The sequence below is a fragment of the Pseudopodoces humilis genome, chromosome 17 (genome assembly GCF_049639895.1).
Source record: "Pseudopodoces humilis isolate 2021_Gansu_Grassland_sample_001 chromosome 17, ASM4963989v1, whole genome shotgun sequence".
Classification (NCBI taxonomy): domain Eukaryota; kingdom Metazoa; phylum Chordata; class Aves; order Passeriformes; family Paridae; genus Pseudopodoces; species Pseudopodoces humilis.
Genome location: NC_142216.1, coordinates 3,680,423 through 3,702,845, shown reverse-complemented (window position 1 = coordinate 3,702,845; position 22,423 = coordinate 3,680,423). Strand labels below are relative to the sequence as shown.

The window sequence follows — 22,423 nt, the reverse complement described above, 5'->3', positions numbered from 1 at the left end:
AAGCCAGAGAGAACCTGACCCCTGACCCCTCCTCACAAAACCCCAGACCCTACTCTTCCTCCTTGGGTCCCACATCTTCCCCAGGTATTTACAGCAGCTGGTGCACCTCAGGCTGCTCATTGCCTAAGGAGCACGTGGTGCAAAGCCAGAGCAGGGACTCGTGTGTCCCTACCCTGAGGCTGAGTGAAGAAAAGTGACATGAAGCTGAGGAGTTATCTTTATTGGGAAGCACGTTAAGACACAGCGAGGCAGCAGGAACTGCAGCAACACGCACGGGGCAGACCTGGGAAGGCACCACTGAGTCCCTTTTGCCCTCCACCTGAGCAGGGATGGGCCCTGTGTGCTGCAGAAGGGGATGAAGGCAGCTCTGGCAGTCCTGGGGACTCGGCAGCTCCCCTGATGCTCGACATCGACGCTTCCTTTACTTGCTCTGCAGAGACAGAGAGCAGACAGATTATTACTGTAGTCCCAGGAGGCAAAGGGACCTGAAAGGACCATGAGGAAATCTTAAAGCTGTGATGTTCCCATGCAGGGGCTCTGGGCCATTCCTGCCTCCCTGTGATGGGGGACTGCTTTGCCAGCATCCTCTCTGCTCTGCAGAAACATCTTGGCAGGAAAAACAGAGCCAGGAGAAAGGAGAGGGCAGAGCCCACTATTTCAAATCCCCACATGCTCAGCCCCAAAAAAGAACCCTCTGTCCCAGCCCTGCAGCTTGTCTGGATGAGGTGGGACACTACCTCCAAAGGACAGGCTGGCCAAGCAGGGCTAAGTCCCTGCCTCTCTCTCTGCCCATACCTTTGGTCACAGCTGATCCCTGGTGTTTGCTGGCAGGCTGAACTCCATTACTCCTGGAAAGGAAGAGGGAAAAAAATAAGCCCATCCCCAAGCTTGTCCACTTCTATGTGACACTGGCATCAGTGTGACAGCCCCTCAGACCAGCTCAGTGCCACATAAGACAACTGCAGCAGAACCTGGCACAAGGGCAGTTGGGTTGGGCCACTGCCAGCTGAGCAAAACAAGACTAATTTCAGCCTCAAGCTAGGTGCTTTCCACACCTATTTTCTAACCTGGGAAAGATCCTGCTTTTCTTCTTTCCCTCCTTTCACTACCTTTAAAAGTAGTGTGGCAAAACAGAGAGCATTGTAAGGAAACTGGGACTTGCCCATTGCAAACCTGGGAGTTATCTGTTTGTTGAGAAACAGGTTTAAAAAGGAAAAGGAGAAACTGGGTAACTCCTTTTCTCCCCTAATTTATTGACCAGCGTGGGCAGGCTGGTGACTACTCCCAGGTGATTACTGTGAAAAACCTTTGAACAAGTAAAGGAACTGCAAGATACACAGCATTAAAAGTCAAATGTGGTGGAAAGACCCACAATCAATTCATCCACGTGACACAGCCCTGCAGGACCAACCAGCCAGTTAACTTACCAAAAAGAGATATCTTATCCCACGATGCTGACCTATATTTGTCATCAGTAAAGCAGAACAGGATCAAAGGAATTCAGTTATGGCAGAGACCTCCCAGGGAAGGTGGCGAGACTCAGTCCTGACCAGTGGGGACAGGCTCTCCCTGCAGCAAGGCTTTCCACCCCAGTCATGCCCACATACACCCTTTAGTGTAAAATCTCTCTCAAACCACACTGCTCCCAGCCCTTCCCACAAGCATCCCCCCCAGATGGCCATCAGGTCACCACAGCTACCAGAAACACCTGGAGCTTTGCAGGCAGGAGTGGATGCAGGCACTGGGCTGCAAAGGGATGAGGCAGCTGTAAAACACATTTTCTCAGGCAACCCATAACTCTCCATGGGTAATTTAAAAATACAACTCAAGGAAATACTACAATTTTTGGTTAACAATTTCTAATCTTCCTCCAAAGCATTTCACATTCTGTACATTGCAACTCTCTAAGCACATTTCTGATGCCAAAAGCACTGTTGGAACTGCTTTCCTCCAGGTTTTAGTAGCGTATATTGAGTGCCTGAATCTTCAGCAGAAAGAAAAATTCATTATACTGCAAGTGAGCATGAATTCCAGTGCTGAAAATAACATTGCTCTGTACATTGTTTATAAGCTCTCATAAACTTCCAGCCCAATTCTTCAGGTGACTTAATAAACATAAAGAATAAATCATTGCGCAGGGCAGCTTTCATTTGGCTTTTGCCTCAAGAAAAAAAGCTTATCACTTTGACTTTTAATTGCATCCATCTCTCCTTGGAATACTTGACACAGCTGCAAGCTCTCTGATTTTCAGTAAATGGCATCCCCTTCTTATTGCAAGGGCTTGAGAGCTGTAATGGCTCAGTTAAACAGTAAGGAATTCCAGACCAAGCACAGATTTTTGGGAATCCTCTCTATTTTTCAGTTGCCACAGTGTATCCAGTCTCATTCTGTCTTGGACACAGTCACTACCAGACTCATGTAGTGCCTCATCTCCCTGTACCCCCAGGCCAACAGCAGCTCCATCTCCCTGAAGACTGAGACACAGAGGCCTCCAGTACCATCACAGGCTAAATTATTTCTCCCTGTGCTGCAATTTCTTTGACTTTAAGCAAAGTTTAGAGCACTTTGCTGCTCTAGAGAAGAGGGGGAAAGGAGCCAGGTTTACTGTGTTTGAGGGGCCTGCTGGTGTCCTGGCATTGAGCAGAGGAAGGCATGGAATGACACTATGGAATGATGGTTCTCTCATACCCCACATCCCACTGTGCCTACAAACGCATGGATACCACATCCATACTCAGAAGCCAATGTTCCCACACAAAATTTCCCAGAAAACTCTTTGGCAGGGCTCAATATTTGGATTCTCCACAGGTTTAGAGTGGGAACCAATCTATTTCCCTGGGGATGAAGATTCAGTTTCTCAAGAGTTCATGCCAACGAGGACAGTCCTCCCCAGGTGCTACAGGACCTCCCGTGCACAGAGTCACAAACTGGCTGCAAATCCAAGAGCTGGAGGCTGTCCAGCTTCCCCTGGTAGAAAGACAAAGCACAGCTGAGAAATGTTTAACTCATCTGCTCTGTGGGATTGCACAAGATGTCAAGGCTCAAGACCTTTCCTGAAAATGTGCCGCCTGGTGAATTATCTTAATTTCCCAACCGTCTCCCTGGATATTATTTAGGGAACAAGGCCTTTATGGTTTATACAGTTCTGGTCTGTCTAGCTCTATTGATGTCCCAGGAAGAAAGCCAGCTGTTTTCCCAGACAGAACACACTCCTACCACACAGCCTAGGCAAAATATGGAGACTATGCCCAGGTTATGCATGAAATCCAAGTCTCAACCTGTATTTAAACATCTGGACCATGAGCATCCATTCCTGGGGCTCTAATGATCCTGTCACAGGTGCAGAGGCCAGGCTGGCTCCCCAGCAGGCACCTGGAGTAAAGGAGGATGCTACATACAGCCAAGAGGCACTATCTTTCCTTCACCTCTCACCATCATTCCACTCCAGGAAAAAAGATAAAACAGAAATACGAGCTCCAGTACCTCTCTCTTCCCTCTCAACCATTGTGGCTGAAGAGCAGCTGGAGAGCATGCCTTTAATTAGCCCACTGTTACCTGCAGGAACAAGCTAACTCTGTTAACCTGCCAGTGAGGTCAAAGAGTGGACACCCAGCTCCTGCTGAAGGGCACAGTGGGCAGCTGGTGAGTGCCAGCCACTCCTCATTCCTCACTCCCTATTGTGTCTGCCTGGATCAGGTCACCACAGGCTGAGACGGTGCCAATGGGGAATTTCCACCAGGGCAAAGGGAGAGATTGATGTTTTGCAGCCCAGCTGTGGTTTGCTGCTTACCGCTTCAGGGGCAGGCTCTCGGCACTCGCCTCGATAGTTTACCGTGATGAAGTTTGAAGCTCTCCTGCAAAGGGAGGACAAGATATTGCTTATTATTCACTTGCAATACCACAGCTCTCAGCCTCTGGCATGACAGTCCTCTGTGGGCTCCTTAATGCTTTGATGCTACTTCCAGTGTGATGGCATTTATTACTCCCCAAACAATCTCATGATTGGGCAGAGAGGGAATAGGGGACCCTGGCAACTTGTGTATCTTAATTAGCTGTCATCAGATTAATCTCAGGCATTTTGATCTATGTTTGCTTAACAGCGAAGCACCAAGGACACACTTGATAGTGAGTCATGATGTATCAAAACAAACACTGTTCTGCAAAAGACACTCGGGAATGGTGGATGGCCCTGTATTACTGAAATCTCTCCGCCTACTCACATGGCAGCTGAACACAAGTCACATTCATTTTTGTATGTTTTCCCATCAGTGCCACAGACTGGTTGTGAGGATTCACTGCAAAAAATCCTTCCACCCTTTACTCCATGCAGAATTCGATCGCAGTCCAGCTGAAGAGAAAAAGAAATCACATTTGGTGATGGTTCACTTGCAAGATCCTCCTTTATGTGACCCAAAGGTGCTCACAAACCAAGCCTTGCATGGAGCCCCTCTGCCCTGTGTCACATCCAGCCAGGCCAGGCTTGGAAAGACATTGTGTCTCTTGTTGGACCAGTCAGCCAAGCCTTGGGGGACAGAGCCCTCAAGCCCCACTCACTCATCCACCCCAACACCACAGTCCAGGGCAAGGTTTATTTCTCTCAAACTGCATCCACAGGACAAAACCTTCTACCTGTACCTAGCCTTCCTTATCAGTGTACTGACACCATTTTATCTCCAAGGATTGAGATGAAACCCATTGGCCAAACTTGAGGAAGAGCTCCAGGAGCCCGTGGGTGGTGCGGCACGCAGAGCTCCTGACGCCCACCACGCCGAGACACACGAGCAGCTATGACTAATGAGGGGTGCCCTCCTGCTTCCGCTTGAGCACAGCAGCGGGAACATTTGGGCACAGTTTTCCCCACAAACCACTCGTGGCACAGCCAGCACACACGCTGACAGAACAAGGATCGACCTACAGGGATCCCCAAAAAGCCTCTCGCACCTTGTGAGCAGAGAGGAGCAGGTGCTTTGCACAGTCATAGCAGATTTCCAACAGCAGAGGTCAGGGATAGCACAGCCTGTTCCCTGGCACGCACAGCCCCTTCCTCAGCCCCACTGCAGCTCCAGGAACCGAAAAAAGAGATGAAGAAGCGACTAATGGGCTCCCAACCCCTTCCTCCAGTGCTACAAAATGTTGCAATGGCTGCAAATGGTGCAGTGGGTCTGGGAGAATATTCCACTTCCCCCTCTGCCTGGAGATGCAGCATTTAGCACAAAATTGATGGTTTATCAGCAGCAGGAAGTACCCCAGGGAAGAAGGATTTCATTCTGGGCAGCACAGGGGAGGTTTTGGTGATGCTGGGGTGCAGTGATAGCACCTGCTGGTTAAACGTCACTTGCTAATTTCCATAATGTGCTGCTTCCTCCCTCATCTGGGTAATTATCAGTGACGTGAGAGCAGACAATGCTGACCTTTGCAATCCTCTGCTGGGTGCCTTCCTACGCACCAGACATTGCTGCCTGCACCACAGCCCAGGGCAGGAGGCCACCCCAGCAGCAGCTCCACACATCACAGGTGCCGGCAGCCAGTGCCACCACTGCTTTGGCTCTGGGAATAGTCTGTGAAAAAGCCCACAGGTGGCCCTGGAGAGAGGAGAGGAGCAGATCTGCTCCCTGAATCACCTCTGGTCTGTCAGGCTCATCGGCTTCCACTCCTCCTCCAGTGCTACCAGGAAATACCACTAAGCCCTGAAGCACCAGCCTCATTACACCTAATGCTTCCTCTGGAATACATCAAAATTGCCGTACCTGAACTATCTATTGGGTTTTTAATTCAAATATCCCTTTTCTCAAAGCGGTCAGTGGCAGAGGCTTCAGAGAGAGTTAAAGCAGTTGGTAGTAGATCCCTCCAAATCCATAGAAACACATTTCCTATCTCTTCCAAAATGCTATTTAAATTACTGTATGAAAATTCTGGAGGAATTAAAACATCAGGTATTTTTTAAACCATCCTACCTCTAGACAACACCCTGTGATAGCGAGATCCACAGTTTAGTCACCCTTTTTACGGTAACTTATTTTCTCTTATTAGTTCACATTTTCCACTTTTAGCTTTGTTGGAACTATTCCATTTTCTTCTCATGAGAAGGGAGAGCAGACACCCCCACCTTCCTCCTACATTATTCCATACACGGCTGTCATCTACCACTCAGTGTTTCCCCCTTTAGCACTCCTTCCTTCTGCCAAACTTGTCCTCATCCCCTGGTCAGCTCCACCACCCTGCTCTGACCATGGACTTTATCTCAGCACTCTTTACCCTGCTTTGGCTGCATGTGGGGCAAGATTCCAACCTGAGCTCAAGACCCACACCCTCAGAGCTGGGGGTTCTCACAAGGAGCCAAGCCCTCCCCTCTGTTTCCACACTGGGTGATCCAGCGGCTTTCAGCAGGCCTCTGACTCATTCAAACCCTTCCAAGGACATGGGGCCAAGTGAAAAGCTTCAGGGTTACAGCAAAAACAAGAAAAGCTGCTGGGAAAGGAGCAGGGGTGGCTCAGCACCAGCAGAGGAGCACCCTATGGAGAGACGTCTCAAATTCTGCCCACACAGCTGCCACCCGAGGGGCAGGAGCCCAAATTCTGCTCACACAGCTACCACCCGAGGGGCAGGAGCCCAAATTCTGCTCACACAGCTACCACCCGAGGGGCAGAGCCCAAATTCTGCTCACACAGCTACCACCCGAGGGGCAGGGGGTGGATTTACCTCCGGGTCCTCCTGGGTGTCTCTGCTCTGTGACTTGCGGCCTGGTGGCCGGTTGCAGTTCCTGCCACGCTGAGCTTGTGGGCTGGCAGAGAGAGCAGAGATAGAGTCCATCACCATCTCCTTCCAAACAGGGGGAGCAGAGCGCAAACCCACCCTCCCTGCGGACCTCCACAGCTCCTGGAGGGCTGTTTGCACCTTGGCACCCACCCACCCACAGCAGAGGAGAGGGAGAGGAGCCCCCAGCTGCATGAAAGGGAGAAAGCCAACAGCAGGACATGGCCCTGCCCTGTGCTCAGTCTGAGTGCACCCCCAGCCCAGGGCTCTGCACCCCCGGCCCGGGGCTCTGCACCCCCAGTCCGGGGCTCTGCACCCCCATGTCTGCTGGCAGCACTTGATGGAAGGGGGACATGAAGGAATTGCACCAGTCAAAAGCAAGAAATCTCAGCATGCTCCAGAAAAAGCAGCAGCTGAGTCCTGCTCAGGGCCAACAGCTACAAAACAAACAGCTCCTGCCTTCCTGACCAGTGCCCAGAAAGCACGTGGTGCTCTAGGCACAGCCTTTGAGCCAGGGCCAGGCACCCACGAGTGCACTGCCAGGAGACAGATTTTGCTGGACAGAGTGTCCTGAGAGGGATTCTGAGCACAGCAATCACTGGTGCTTCGTACACAGAACATCAAGGCCAAAATGGAGCAAGGGCTGCATGAGAGACATGCCCCAGTGTGTGTCTCTTCCCCATCACCAGCTCAGCAACTCTCTCAGCTCACTGTGGTGAGCACCAAACAGCACAACATGCACTGCTCCACCCCAGGCCATGCTGCTCCTATGTTATTGAACCATTCTTGCTCCAATTAATCTCCTAACCACCCCTAAAAAGTACAGGTGCATGGAAGGGGGCAGAAACCAGTGCCAGGACTGGTGGTGTGTGTGGGGACACCTCAGGGGCTGCTGAACTCACCCTCTGCCTGATGAGAAGGGACGCCTCTCGTTTACACCCTGCCGTGAACCACCACAGTTCTTCTGAAAAAGGGGCAGAAACACATTCAACAACCACAGAAACAACTTTCATGCAACCAGGAAAGCAGCAAAGCTAAAGCAGCTCCTGCCCTGCCCCCTCATCCTCCCAGACCCAAAGAATTACAGTTCTTAAAGTAGCAGATTTGATACACTCCATACCCGCCAAATGTTATCATCCAAGGGTTTACAGGATTGTGGGCAGTCTGAACCTGCCCTTTATCTCTCATATAGCATCACATCATGGGGAAAGTGAGAGGGGCCGTTCTGTCAGGTCCAAACGTGTCCAGTTTGTATGCTCGCACCCAAATCCATCCCACTAATGAGGGAGGCTTTGCAATACAACCAGCTTCTCCCCCATGATTAGCTGGCTACAGAACCCTGAACACATTGATCATCCCACAGGCTGACCAGAGGCAGTCCCTGGCCATCCACATCCCACAGACTCTCACCAGACCCTTTCTGAGCTCAACACAGGCTCTGAGCTACATCTCACCTGGTTTGTCCTCTCTGAAGAGGGCAATTTGTTGCGCTGGACAGTTCCACCCCCTCTTTGAGCTTCCTTTTTGCTGGAAGAATGAAAGAAGAGAAAAAATAGAGTGCTATGGTAGTGTGAGTGCCACCAGCACCCAGGGCTGCCCTGTAAGCCAGTGTCATGCCACTAGGTACCACCTCCCCATCCACAGTCCCTGCTCCTGGTGGTCCTGTTCCTAATTCCCACCCCTAAGACTTCTCCCTTTCTCCTCACCATTCCCACTGTATGCTACATCCTGGTTCCAGGTGGCTGCTTTCATATCAGGTCTGCTTCTGCATATGCTCTATGGGAGTAGAGAGAGAGAGAGCATCTGGAAGGCAAAGTACACATGTGGGAAACTCCTCAGGAGCTGCCCGTGCCCGACAGTCCCCTGGGAAAGGGGCTGCTCTCTGTCAACCTTGCTTCTCCTCCTCTACTCCACACTGCTTCTCACCTGCCCTCGGGCCCTTAGTGCTGAAAGGGAAGGGGGAAGAGAAGCCCTACTGCCAGAGCATCTCTTGGAGAGCCACTGGGAGTCAGGACTTTCCCAGGCATTGCCCAGATGCAGCTTCACAGGCAGAAGCTGCACTTTTGCAGCCGGAGGCTTCCCTCCTCAGAGGAAGGGGTACTCACAACTTCTCAGCACACATGAGACATTTGTTGGTGTGCTGCCTGCCAGAGGCATCCCGGACAGGGGCGTTCTCCCTCGTGCAGGACAGGCGGCCACCAGCTTCAAACTGGGAGCGGAACTCGCTGCAGTCATCCTGCGGAAGGAGGGCAGGGTTAGGGCACTCTGTCCTCCTTGCCTTATTGATCAGGTCCTTAGAAACCTGGGGTTTCCTGCCAGGAAAGCATGGAACCATCACAAATGCATCACAAGAGAGTCTGGGTGGGGGTGAGAGAAGAGGGTGTGCAGTACCAGCCACTTAGCATATAAACAGAGGGGTGAGTCAGAAAAATTCCGGGTCCTTCTGCCCGCACAGCACGTGTTGGGAGTTTTCTAGTATGGTCCCACTAATTATTATTCTCCTGGCTGGGCTATCCAAAACATGCCAGTGATGTGACCCATACAGCAATGAAGTCACTCCCTTTTCTCCCAACATCCTTAATACACAGCTACAGCCTTTTCCCAGATTGTAGCTCAAGATAATTTTCTTTACAAAGCGCGTAGGATCCTCCAAACCAGCCATACTTTGGGACATGTCAATCAAGAAGCAGCAGTTAAAACATAAAAGCACAAAGCAAACACACTTAATAGCCCACGAGCACAGGAAGGTTGTTTGGAGAGGGGATGATTAATTTGTTCCTTGTTCAAAACTGCTGTACAGAAACTGTGTTAACCTGTCCCTGTTATGTAACATGGATGGAAACATTCAGTCCCCTTAATTTCAACTATTTCACACACTGCAATAGGCAGTTCCAAATAGTAAAGTACAAAGGATAAGGAAGCGACTTCCACTTACCCTTTTCTTTTTAAAAACAGGTTTTAACACTTGCAATTTTTTGCCCATTTTGTGCAGTTTTGCCAGCTTGAGTGAAGGTCCTTGGCAGGTCACTGGCCTCACCCTTTGCTTTGCTCAGAAGTTTACAATACCTCCTTCTCTCTGCCAGGGGAAAGCTTCCCCAGTGTTGTTCTGCATCCCATCCAGGGCACCCCAGCCTCCACTCCTCAGCTTTCCCACGAGGGTAATGCTGGCAAACCACTGAGTACAAAGCCCCACATTTCCCTAGAGCTACCTCAGCCACAGGTAGCAGAGATGATCTGGCCCTGGCTGAGCCTCTCCTGCTGTGCCAACAGCCATAAAGCATTTTCCCATCAGAAATAAGTGTTGCACCCACTCCAGAGGGGCTCCCCACGAGCCTCACTGCTTCTCCCCACCACCAGCTCACACCCCTGCACCATTCAGGCAATGCTTTCCCTTCCCAACAAGCCCAGGAAAGTTCTCCTTGTCCCCTGGGACCGCCTCAGCTCAGCAGCCCAATCCTCTGCAGACAGATCTGACTTCCCCTAAAAGCCTCTCAAACATTTTCTCTTTGAGCCAGAGTTTCTGGAGCCCTGTTCAGGCCTGACCTCTGCTACAAAAATCTCACCGAGTACATCCGAGCTGTGCATTTTCCTTTTTCATGGCCTGTCACATCCCTGACCCGCTAATAAATGTGGGGCTTTCTTATCCTTTGTCACTTCTAGCCAACGAGTAGGAATTCTTGTTAATCACTGACTGTGTGATCTTGCACTGCCATTACATTTTATCTTGTTTCTATTACTCCAGGCCTCAGCACTATCCAATTAGTCTTGAGTGATCTGCTGATCCTCCTCTGGCCTCCCAGCTTTGCCATCAGCAAATTTCACTTACACTTGTATTTTTTGGTGCCAAAGTCATTAGAAAAAGCACTAAAACAGGATTATCCCCAAGACTGAAGCTTAAGGGGGCCGCATCAGTCCCTCCCATAGCAGGAAGCAAGAGGAAAGTGGTGGAAAGCAACTATTTTCTCCTTTACTTGGCTGCTTTTGCCAGCAAAGCATCAGTGCACAGCGACATGGTGGCTGCAGCATGCCAGGGAGAAGGTGGCAAATCACAGCTCCATGAGAACAAGTTTTTCAACAAAAAAAAAAAGTTAAAACTGAGCCACAGGCCTGGAGATAGTGCAGGGCTGATATCTCCCAGAACACAATGATCTCTTAAGCTGTGCAGAGTTCAGATTTAGGGCTTTTCACACACTTTTCTTTTCCACCTAATTAGCAGCCTCAGCAGAACTGACCTCTCCACCCCTGAGCTGAAATTTGGGACAGCACAGCACACCTGGCTTCCTGCTCTGTCAGGATTTGCCTGTCCCTAGATCCACAGGTCAGCAGAGCAGACCATAATATTCAGGCACAAGTTGTTCACATGAGGGATTCAAGAGCATGAATAAGAAATAAAGAGCGTAAAGAAAGTGGATCTCAAAATTAAGTCAGAGGAGAAAGAGCAACGGAGTAGAATAACATTCCCTTTTCTCTGTCTTGGGTGAAAATCCAATAAAGTTCCATATTGACCTGCCTAATACTTTAATCTCACCTTATCTTTTCCTTGTCTGTTTTTAGATAACTTCCGCTCATTCTCCCTTTTGCTGGAAGAGAAGAAAGATGAGAAAGTGAATACCAGGGTGCTCCAGGGAGGAGAGGTTTCCCACACTCCTTTCCTTTACTCACAACTTCTCTGCACACATGATGCACTTATTGCTGTGCTGCTTCCCGGAGGCATCCCGGACAGGGTCGTTCTCCCTGGTGCAGGAGAGTTTCCCTCTCTTGAACAGATCCCGAAACTCCCGACACTCATCCTGTGCAAACACCGAAAGCATGGGTTGACATGGATGTGCTGAGAGAGAGGCACATCTCCCTCAAATCCACACAGGATTATCCACCCAGTGAATTGCATTTCAAATGCTATTTTGCTTCCTTGAGGCGTAACTCGGTGGAAAACCAGAATATGCAGCATAAAACAAATAAATCCGTATGTTTAGATGAGCAGATCTGTCATTTGCATCCAGGGCAGCCTTGCTGCTATTTCTAATAGATAACACATGTAAGAGCCTGCCCAAAGGACCTAAGCTCTGCTCCAAGTATAAAATCCACAATTTCAGTGAATTTTAAATGAGAAAGTTAGTTTTCCCATCTCTCGTGAGAGAATGTGCTACTAAAATTAAAGAATTTTAAAATCCATGCACAGTAAAAAATCGAAGCTGCAGGCATAATAAAAATACAATCCTTGAACACCTCCTATTGCCAGGTACATGAGAGTAAGAGGTGGGTGTTTTTACCTTCCACTTAACATGACGGTATGTGTTAATTGAACCAAAGCACTCGATTTCACAAAAGGCTTTTGTAGCAAAGCCCGCTAAAGCATTTCAGCCTGGCCTTTACTTTCCTCTGAACAGCCTTCCTATAACTTTCAGGGCAAGTCTGGAGCGTAAGAAATACATGGAACATGTGAGGTCTTCAGGTTCATTTATGCAGCACTTACAGCCTTATCTGTTATGTGATCTGTAATACATTTTTCCTCTCACACCATGTAGAGGAGATGGCTTGATAGCTTATCCCAACTCTGCAGATGGGGAAGTCAAGCCTAGAAAATTACTTGCCAGAAGCCAGACAGAAAATCTATGGCTTAACAAAGAAATTCAGTGTAGGTCTCTTCCTGGTGCTGTAAAACTGTCCTTCTGCCTTCTGGACCACACTTTGGCAAGTCAGATGTCTAAAGGAAAAGATCTCCCTTAGGACAGCTATGCCTTACAAAGCCTTTAATTTGTCCAGACACACAAGAGCTAGAAAGCTACACTGCTTAACCAGATGTAAAAAATAAATAAATCAATCACTACAACCAACACTATCTGATGGAAACCAATTCGCTCCCATCTAGAATAAAAACCCAAGGCTAAAAGGACAGCTCCCTCCACATAAAAACCTGCTATCTAGAAAAACAGCTATGGGTAAAAGAAACCAGCCAGGTGCATCAACAAGATAAACAAGGGACAATTAGAGCCAGCCTGTTCCCACACCCTGCCCTAGTCAGAGCTCACATGCGCCAACCTTGCTATTAAATATTTTCCAGATACCAATGGGATGCCTTATAAACAGGCAGGCATCCTCCTCAGCCAGGGCTCTGGGTCAGGCACACACCGAGGTGCCGTGATTGCCTGGGAGGAGCCGCCAGGAATTTTGGGTTCTTTTATGCTGGTGGATGGCACAAAGCCTCACACTCTTCCCAAGGCTGGGCATGTTTGCCCTGTTCCCATTGCAGGGCCCTTTCCCAGGCTGCAGACGAGGAAGCGCCCTGGGCAGCAGACAAGATGCCATCACCTATAAAACTGGCTTTGGCAGCGATTTCACCTCACCTTTCCCAAGGAGTTCACATTCCTGTCCATCTCTCCACCACTCCCTTTGTTTTTTGAGTCTCTTTCCCTGCAAGAAAGGCAGGTGTGAGTGACAGGGCAGCGTGCAGTGCTCAAGACACAAAGCCAAAATAGGGGGTGATTAAAGGCCAGTCCAGCCAACCCCACCTCCCCATTGCACAAGGCAGCAGCACAGACCAGCAGCAGGGCTCAGCTCCCTGACAAATGACCAGGGTGTTTAACACCCCTGCACTGGGGGCATCGTGCCATCCTTTCTCCCTGCCTAACATCCAGCTCTCTCCATCCTAACAAACACCATCTCCCGAAACAAGAAATTAATCCATGTAAGTTTTCAGTCTGCATTTGTTCCTCACGCTCTCTGGTGAGAGCTACTGGGTTCACAGGTTTGCTGAAGAGCTACAGACTGGTCTGGCTGGCCAGGGACAACAACTTCATAGCATGGAGCCTCCTGAGAGCTGGCTCCCTGCTCTGGGAGGAGAGGACATGCTGTGGGAGGGCAGGGCTGCCACTGGAGCCAGCAGGCAGCCGATACTCACAGCAGCCTTTGGCACATCATGCACTTGTTCAGGTCTCCTTTGTTATTTGGGCTGCTGAAAGGCTCCTTGGTGGTGGGACAGGAGAACTTCCCGCTGCGCAGAAGCGACCAAATTTTCCTGCATTCGTTCTGAAAAGCACAGAGCAGGGCAATCAGTGGAGGCTCCCAGCAAGATCCCAAGAACTGTTTGTTCACACTCAATCTTTTTTTGGGTGTGCTGCAGGCTCTCAGAAGCACCACTTTGCTCACACAAACCACTCTCTCCTCCTGCCCATCACTGGCCACACACCACACGTGGCACAGGCTGCACCCAGAGCCCCGCTTGTGGCTCCCGAGGCAGAAAAGACAGCGAGAAAGTTCAAAACCCATTGCAAGAACCATTAATCATGGGGAAAGGAATATATATTTAATGAACGCGTTTAATTTACATACAGCTGCAAATTGCTACCCGCTACAGCAGAGAACGCGTTATAGAATTAGCCAGTAGCAGAAAATACAGCCCTGGAAGTGCCAGAGGGATGCAAGAGGAATAAACAGGACAGAGTGACTGAAGAGCCATTCACGTTCAAGACAAGCACAGAAAAGCACAACCCTTGCAGGAAGCAGAGCAGTAATATTGTGCAATGTTGCAGCAGCCCATTGCATCTTCTGCTGGGTAACTGGGATGCAGACCAGGGAGAAGCAATGAACCATTTAGTTATTTTTGGCTACTGTGTTTCCCGAAAGGATCTTTACCAAGGAGACAAGCTTGCTTGATTAAAACATGAATGGAACTGACTTCTAAGTCATTGAATCAAATTATTTTCTGAGACTCAAAGGACTTCCCTTAATTCATTTAATTACAAAATCCAGGAATTATCGGAAGCAGGGGTTTCTGCTGGATCAGAAGCTACATTCTAAAATATCATTAAAAATATAATTCATGGCATTTCTAACATCACTTCATGAGATTTCCAGCCCAGAGCTGTTTGGATATGTTCACAGCATCATGCACCAAACACACAGTGTCAGCTGGAGCCATTGCTGTATTACCTAAGTGTTGTCTCTAAATATGGAGAGATCCGACACTTTTTCCACCACTGAAAAAGCATTATAATATCTAAGTATAGTGCATCTAAATGGACTTTGCTCAGAGCATGCATTAAGCAGTGTAAGTTGGCAAAACAAAGGGAGAATCATAACAGAAAAAGTTGGACTCGCCTTAATCGAAGCTTGACTGGCAACATCTGCGGCAGAAAAACCAACAATGAAACCATACAAAAATGTTTGAAGGGAAATTTTAAAGCAAAAGCATTTAATTAAAATACTTGATGCAGTTTCCTAATCCACCCAAATACCTCTTGATAAAAGCTAATCCAATGCATTATTTCACACTGATAGAAATTCTCTAATGCCCAGTCCTTTCTGGAACGTTGCACTTTTTGTCATTCAAATGCAAAATCACATCCATTTTTTTGTGTGTCTTTGTGCCCTTCTTTACTGTGTTACTTTTCTCAGGCTTAAAATCCAAGTTCCAAGGATGGCTCAGTAACTGTTTCTCCATTATCCTATACCCCTGCCTTGGTAGTTGCATCAAACTTGCTTAAACATTTTTGGCATGCTTCACCATCCCTTAAAATTGGGATACCAGAGCTAGGCCATTGTTGTTTGTCCAAAATAACAAATTCCTTTTCAAGGCCCGTTCCATCTGCAGTACTTCACACAAATTATCAAATTAATAATGAGTCAGCAGGTGAGTAGCTGATAGCCATTTCTTTTTACTAAGCCATTTAAAGCTGGTATAATGTGTTTCATCCTCCTTTGCATCATCAGTGGCATTGCAAGGAACTGCCAAGATCTTCCATTAGCACTTTTTCAATAGAAACCGGCAGGAAATTGAAAGACTATTGCTTCAAACCCAACTCCTGCTGAAGTCTATCTATTGTAGCCAAATTACTGCAGCCATGTGAAAATGCCTTCCTTAGCAAGTGTTGACAGGACATTACCATTTTTCTGAATTTACAAAAAATTGTATTACATTTTTGTTCAAAGTTGGGCTTTTTATGGAAGAACTCGGTCTGGTTGGAAATTGGTATTCTTCCACTTAGACAAATGGGAGTTTGGCTTTTTTTGGTTTTTACTTAAACTGTTAATTCTATTTGAAATAGATGCTTTCCTCTACCAATAAAACTTCACTATTTCCACATGAAAAAGAAAGAGTAGTTAACAAGACATGTTATATCAAACCAATACATGTAGTACAGCAGAAAAATGATGGTCTTCTGCTATACCACCATGCTTTTTAATAAACAAGGGCTCTCTAATCCTCTCTCTCTGTCTTTACGGGCACTCCCAGGCTGCGTCCTCTGCCAGTCCCAGATTCCAGCACAGAGAACATCACAAGTTACTAACCTGAGAAGAAGCAGAAAAATGCCAGAGCAAGGACCACCGAGGCACCTTCTATTTTCATGGTGAGGGTGGTGGCAGCTGTTTGCCTACGTTGGCTCTACTAGAGCATTGCTCAATGAAACCCAAAGAAAGGGCTCAGGGCTGATCACATATATATAGATGACCAGGTTCTCCGCCTTCCTTATGACATAACCTTCCCAAGAACCATCATTAGCTGCAAAAACCAGTTTGTTCACACTACTCTAAATTCTAATGATCCCATTAACACAATTAATTTCCATAAGGATGGGACATATTTGAGTCACTCCCTGCATTTTGTCAAGGTAAGAAAATTATAAATAGATCACTTCAGATCCCCCACACAGCCAGAGGGACTCTTGCCATCCTGATAAGACAGCGGGACTCCAGCCACCACACCACAAATACCCTTTCATATCTCAACAAAATTGCTGAAAGGGTTTTATTTTAATAACTTGGCTGCAGAAGAGACAACAGGAAGTTCGGGTCATCCAAACCTCTGGAAGTCAGTTTGCTTTTATTAAAGCACCTCAGTATGAACCTAAAGAGTAAACATTCAGGAAATGTTGAAAAACATCAAGTTTGGGGCTTTGTTGAAATTCCTTGGGTTTGACGCTACAGTTCTCACAGCAGCTGTGTTCATGATAAAACCACACTGGTAAACCCTCATCCTTTCCCAGTTTCTCCCTGTTGTCTTCAGAAAATAAAAATATAAATTAAAAATTGCAGTGTTATTACTGAAAACCTTTCTTCAGCCCAGGTGGGACCTGGCAGACCATTATAGATGCTGCTCTTTGAGGTGTGTTGTTATTGATGCTAAAGGGTCCAGCAAAGCAGCCCTGCTCTGGTCTTTTCCAAAGAAGAGATAAGATGAAAGTAATCATCCTGTGCAGGGTTTCTCAGGAGTCTCGAGAGAGGAAAATAAAGATGACATCAAAGTTTTGGAATGTGATTTACGTGGGAAGAAGCTGTGTGCCTTGTCTCCAGTGAAAAGAGAAGAATTTGGAGAGAAAAGTCATTTGCAAGGTTTGAAAGGGGTGGATAAATGAGTCAGTCAAGCAAAGCAGAGCAATGAGAGGCTCAAGCACAGGCTGTGGCTGCGCAGAGAGGCAGATCAGCACCATCTGAGGAAGAAAACATACTTCTGTGTGACATATGTGCCTGGCCAGACAGGCCAGCAGAGCTCAGTATAAATCCTTGTAATAAATTGCTGCCACACATTTCTCAGATCAGAACAGTCGCTCGTGCTCACAACTGGAGCCAAAGCCAAGGCAGCACAGCCCCAGTTTGGAGTGTGGTCACCCCTAACATTTCTTTTCAACCCAAAACGAAATCGTGTGCAGGTTGAGAGTGGAGAGTTTGCAATACAGTAGCAAAATGCCCAAGGCCATGCAGATGGCTCATGGCAGATCTGAAGAGCCGTGTATTGTCCTGAATCATGAGATAATTTCTGCATGCGTACTTGGGTGTGGAATTGGAGGGGAGGCCAACAGGAAGAGAGGAAAACTAAGCTGACAGAGCATGTGTCAGTAAATCCTTGGGAGAATTGGAAGATAAAAAGAGAAAAAAAAAAAAAAAAAAGTGTATGGTAGTTTAAAAGTGGTTAGAGCTTGGAAGTCTATCTTGAAGGACAAAAAACAAAAGATGCTACTTGTTACTGAAGTGTCTGCCCGTGAGTCAGCCATGAGGTGGGAGGGTTTGGGAAGGGGAAGCGCATTTTTAAAAATGGTTTTGTTCTTGAAATTTTCTTTTCCTCCAAAAGTTCTATTCCCACAGAAAAATGAAACAATTCCCTGACTTAAGACAGCTGGCTGACTGCCCTATTCCTGAAGGAAGCAGAGTGGGTGCCAAATCAGGTCAGACTGGCCAGGTGAGAGCAGCTCCCAGCCTGGCAGTGCAGGGTGACAAGGAAAAGGAGGGGGAGGGACAGGTCCTGACCCCACAGTGGCCTTGTGACCACCTCATCTCCCCCATATTCCAACCACTGCAGCCCCCTGCCCACCAATTACACCCACACCAACATGTGGGAGAAGCTCAGAATGGCCCAAACACACCTTGATACCAAAACCAGACCTATGTTCTGTAACAAAACTCAAGAGGGAAAAAAACCTAAAACATGTAAAAAAAATTTAAAAATTTAAAAATTAAAAAAAATTCCCAGCCTAATTACTGCTGCACAACTACAACCTCGTAAGAAAACCCAGTAATGGTATGAAATGTGAGGGGATGGAGAGGACCCAGCAAAGCCATATGGTTTGGAGGATTTGCTTGAGTTACACAAACCTGGGCACAGTGAGGGATGACAGCAGGAGTGTATTAAGCATAAACCTCACCTGGCTCACTTGATTGCCTCTATTGATCGATTTACATCATATTGATCCATCTACACCATGAAGTCTCAATCCTTCATTGGAATCCAGACAGCCCATTAATTTCCACAGGAATTCATATCCCATAGGATTGGATCTGGAAGAGAGATTATCCCGATGCTTTATTAATATCTTTTTATCACGGCATCTTGCTACTCTTAATTTACATTATATGCCAAACAGCTGGAGAGCAAAATGCCACTGAGAAAAGCAGATGAGGGCAAGAAGAGATATTGCAAAGGTATCCTTTGTTCACATCTCAGTTTAAAAAATTCAGAAAAAGAAATAGCATATAATGATGCTGTGCCTGGTAGGACAGCTCTCACTGGATCTATTTTTCACCACACTCTGCTATGAAAACAGGAATCAGGATAAAAATAATCATGAAGGAGTAACTAGGAAAATGCAGGAGAAAACAGAAGCATAACATGAAATTTAGGGAACCCCCAGGCAGCTGAAAACCCAAAAGGCTGGGACAATGTCGTGCAGCCAGCAATGTGGGACAGGCAGGACACAGCCACAGTGGGCATTCACCTCTTCCCTCTCCAGGACCCCAAGGAGGATGGGAAGAGAGGCCAAGAAGCAGCCAATTGATTCATACCCTAATTAGTGATGAACATCACACTCCTTTTCCTACAGCCATTCTCCCCTTTTCTGATGTTCCCATATTTCATTCCCTCACAGCCTGTGCCTGCACAGAAATATATCTATAGACAGGGAAAAATAATTGAGATGCCTTGTCCACTAAGGAAGTTGTTTTTCTTCCCATTAGTGACATGGCACTGTTTTTTCAGGCAGGATCAACTGCTTCCTAATGGGTTTAGCATCACTTTGGGATATTTTTACCAGGAAAAACCTTTCTGGCACCATAATTGATTGGGATGGTGATGGTGGGGATGTTGTTTGGTTTGGGTTTTAGTTTGGGAATTTTTTTTTAAGGTAGTGGAGGGAGGGTTTGCTTGGGGATTTTTTTTGGTTGGGTTTGTGGGTTTTGTTAAACCATCTGTGCTTTGGTAGCTCTTCCCTGTTTGAATGCCAGCCTCCAGCCCAAGCAGCTCTGAAGTTGCCCTAAATGCTTGAGGACATGAGCTGTGTTGTCTCATTCTCACCCCAGAGCAAGGCAGTGTTTCGGGTCAGGCTTCCAAAGCCACCACACAGTGGGACAAAAAGCCCTGATGAGGATCTGCAGCCCATGTTTCACCCACTTTTTCCCTGGCAGCAGTGCCAGTCTCTTTCACAGCACCATTTGCCCTCGTAAAACTACAGACATGCCCATATTCCCACCACAGATGTACTTTTCTGTCCTGATTGATGCAATTCTTACCTCCCACCATGTCTCTTCTTCTGAGAAACCCCATCAGCACCACTGCTCAACACCTAATTTCTATATAATACTGAATCTGCTTTCTTTTCCAGCTGACCATTATGTCCCTGTCCAGCCCAGAGGTCCTCAGGGAGAAAAGGGAAGAGACAGAGTTGTTTGGCATATTTAACAAAGGAAGCACAGAGTAAATGGTGTTTTGCTTCACAGCCAAAGCTGAATCCAGAGCTCTCAACTTCAGCAGCTTCATGAGTTCATAAGATCACGGAATGATTTGGATTAACCAAAGGTTATCTCATTCCAATCCCCTGCCATGGGCTGGGACACCACCCACCAGACCAGGCTGCTCCAAGCCCCTTCCAACCTGGCCTTGGACACTTCCAGGGATCCAGGAGCAGCCACAGCTTCTCTGGGCACCCTGTGCCAGGGCCTGCCCACCCTCACAGGGATGAATTTCTTCCTAATGCCCAGCCCAAACCTTCCCTCTTATAACTCCAGAGTGAGGCATTCCTAAAAGGGGGACTTCAGAGACACAGGATGGTTTCCTGTCCAAACTACTCATTTACGCACCCACCCTGAGCTGGACTCTGCTGCAAGAGGAGCTACAAAATTCACCCATCAGCAGAGCCTAGGAGGTTCCTCATCCACACATCCCATGCAAGAACAAGATTTATGATGCTGGACAAAGCTTTTCCTGCCCTTCCAAGACCAAAATCCAGGTGCTGATCAGCCAAGAAGCCAGCAAACCCCAAGCTGAGTTTGAGTTTCTGGGCTGCAACAGCCACATGTCCCAGAGCTCCCATTTGTACCCTCTGCTGCTGCCCAGACCTCCAGGGAAACAAGTGTCAGTCATCCTGCAATCCCACTGTCACTGCAGGTACCCAAGGCCCCCACAGGCCCTTCCCTTCAGACAGGAAAGTTTCCTGACCCCAAAGCAGAGTTCCAGCAGTCTGACACTGTAAAAAGGGACACTGTGCAGCCCAGCTGCTGGCTGGTCACAACTCCTGGCTGCATCCCTGAAAATGCTGCAGGTGTTAACTCCCTTCATCCTGGAGCACTACTCCTACCCTGGCAGCTCACCAAGGAGGAGAAATTGCCCCAGGCCAGGACAGGAATGATGGGAATGTCCTGATTTCATCCACTTCTTAGAGTAAAGTGCACAGGGAATGCTGTGCATCCATGAAGCCTCAGTAAAATGCATTTCAGAAACACATCCAGAGCACAGCAAGTCCTTACTGAAGGATAAAAAACACTCAAAAAGAAGGGAGAAAAAGAAATCTGTGTCAAGTGAACTTACTCTACCAAAAGGAAACAAAGTAGGCAAACTGAATTTGGAATGATTGTTTTGCAAATCTCTACACGCTGAGAGCATTTAAGAATTTCCCCGAAATCCAGCATCTGCTGCAACCTCCTCGGTACCCAGTGTCTCACAAGTCACACCCTTCGCTGTCACCAGGTTTCCTTTCCCACCCAAATCCGCCTTTTTAACTCTGATCTGAAAGTCACAAAAAACATGTTGGGTTATGGACTGACCACATGCCCCTTGGACATCCTCCAGCACAGAAAGCTCCTGGGTGTCCTTGGCACCCCTGCAATATCATGGCAGCAACTTCCAGCCCCCTGCGCTGGAACCAGAGCACGAGCCTCATCTTTGCAACCCTTCCCAGGCCATGAGCCACCATGACATGTGGCTGACTGGCCTGGACAGGCCTTTGCCACTGCTGATTTGGCTTGACAGTGCCAGGGAGGAGGGGGAAATGAATCAGGAAGTGAGCAACAGTGAGAGGTGTAGGTCCAAAAGGCGGGATGAGGCCAACTTTGGAAGATCACAATAATAGCGTGTAACACATGCCATCTTCAAAGGACTAATGAATCCCTAGAGGGTTCCCCTATTATTATTTGCATTTCACAGATGGATATGTTAAGATGTAGAATGCTGCATTATCCTCTGGGTCACACCTAATTCGGTCTATTCATCCCTGGTCTTATATTGGAGCTCATCCCTGCAGCGTGAGAGATCCTCCCACACGGCAAAACAACTCTGCTATCTCCCAGGCTGGCCTGCTTCAGGAGCCACTGCTGTGTCTGGGGGCTGATTTGCACAGCACAGCAGACTGGCTGGTCCTATTGATCTCTTCTGACCTTGAAAACTGATTAACTTATCAGTTCTCCTTCCCTCCAATCAAGCTAAGGACTACAAGCCGCTCTGGCTTAAAGCTGGATTTAATTTTTTTAAATGTACTTTTCTTCTAGATGAGAAATATAAGACAGAAGAACCCAGAGGAGAGATGCATCTGAGTGTTCAACACACTATCCAGTCTCATTCCAGCCCTCACTCTCAGTCTGGCTGCAGAAAGGACCCACCTTCCAGCCAGGAGCTTCCCTGCAGCTCAACAGCTTTTGTTCACAGAAGAATAAAGCTGCCCTGGGAAACTGCGCTCGCTGGGAGGGCAAAAGCTGCAACTGATGCCATGTGGGGCTGGGGATGCTGGAACTGGTCTCTGCATTCAGAGGGAGATCCAGCATTGAGGCAACAGGCTCTCCCTGCCGACTCTGAGGAAGCAGCTGCCATTCCTGCTGTCAACACTCTCCTGGGCGGCTTTTGCTCATTGAAAATTGTGAGGCTGGAGATGGCAGGAGTTGGGGTTTGATCTACAAGGCCTCAGCAAGTAACATC

At 47.8% G+C, this 22,423-nt stretch overlaps 1 protein-coding gene across 3 annotated transcripts in view; it reads right to left on the bottom strand.

Annotated features, from left to right (window-relative positions):
- Nucleotides 1-205: 205 nt before the first annotated feature.
- Nucleotides 206-22,423, bottom strand: part of LOC106628213 (serine protease inhibitor Kazal-type 5-like) — a 40,220-nt gene continuing 18,002 nt past the window's right edge. Inside the window, exons 1-15 of one of the 3 annotated variants that reach the window (XR_015774048.1) lie at nt 16,042-16,156; nt 14,851-14,876; nt 13,652-13,779; nt 13,098-13,164; nt 11,416-11,543; nt 11,282-11,333; nt 8,859-8,989; nt 8,208-8,280; nt 7,656-7,717; nt 6,700-6,781; nt 4,221-4,348; nt 3,791-3,854; nt 1,428-1,459; nt 796-848; nt 206-430 (exon numbers count right to left, since the gene is read on the bottom strand). Coding sequence is in view for 1 of the 3 variants with exons in the window: in XM_088063771.1 (XP_087919897.1) it covers nt 843-848; nt 3,791-3,854; nt 4,221-4,348; nt 6,700-6,781; nt 7,656-7,717; nt 8,208-8,280; nt 8,859-8,989; nt 11,282-11,333; nt 11,416-11,543; nt 13,098-13,164; nt 13,652-13,779; nt 14,851-14,876; nt 16,042-16,099 (1,005 nt within the window). In the remaining 2 variants the exon portion in view is untranslated. Of the gene's footprint in view, nt 431-795; nt 849-1,427; nt 1,460-3,790; nt 3,855-4,220; nt 4,349-6,699; nt 6,782-7,655; nt 7,718-8,207; nt 8,281-8,858; nt 8,990-11,281; nt 11,334-11,415; nt 11,544-13,097; nt 13,165-13,651; nt 13,780-14,850; nt 14,877-16,041; nt 16,157-18,389; nt 18,523-22,423 lie in introns of those variants that run through there. The other 2 variants (XR_015774049.1, XM_088063771.1) reach the window with 2 other exon arrangements.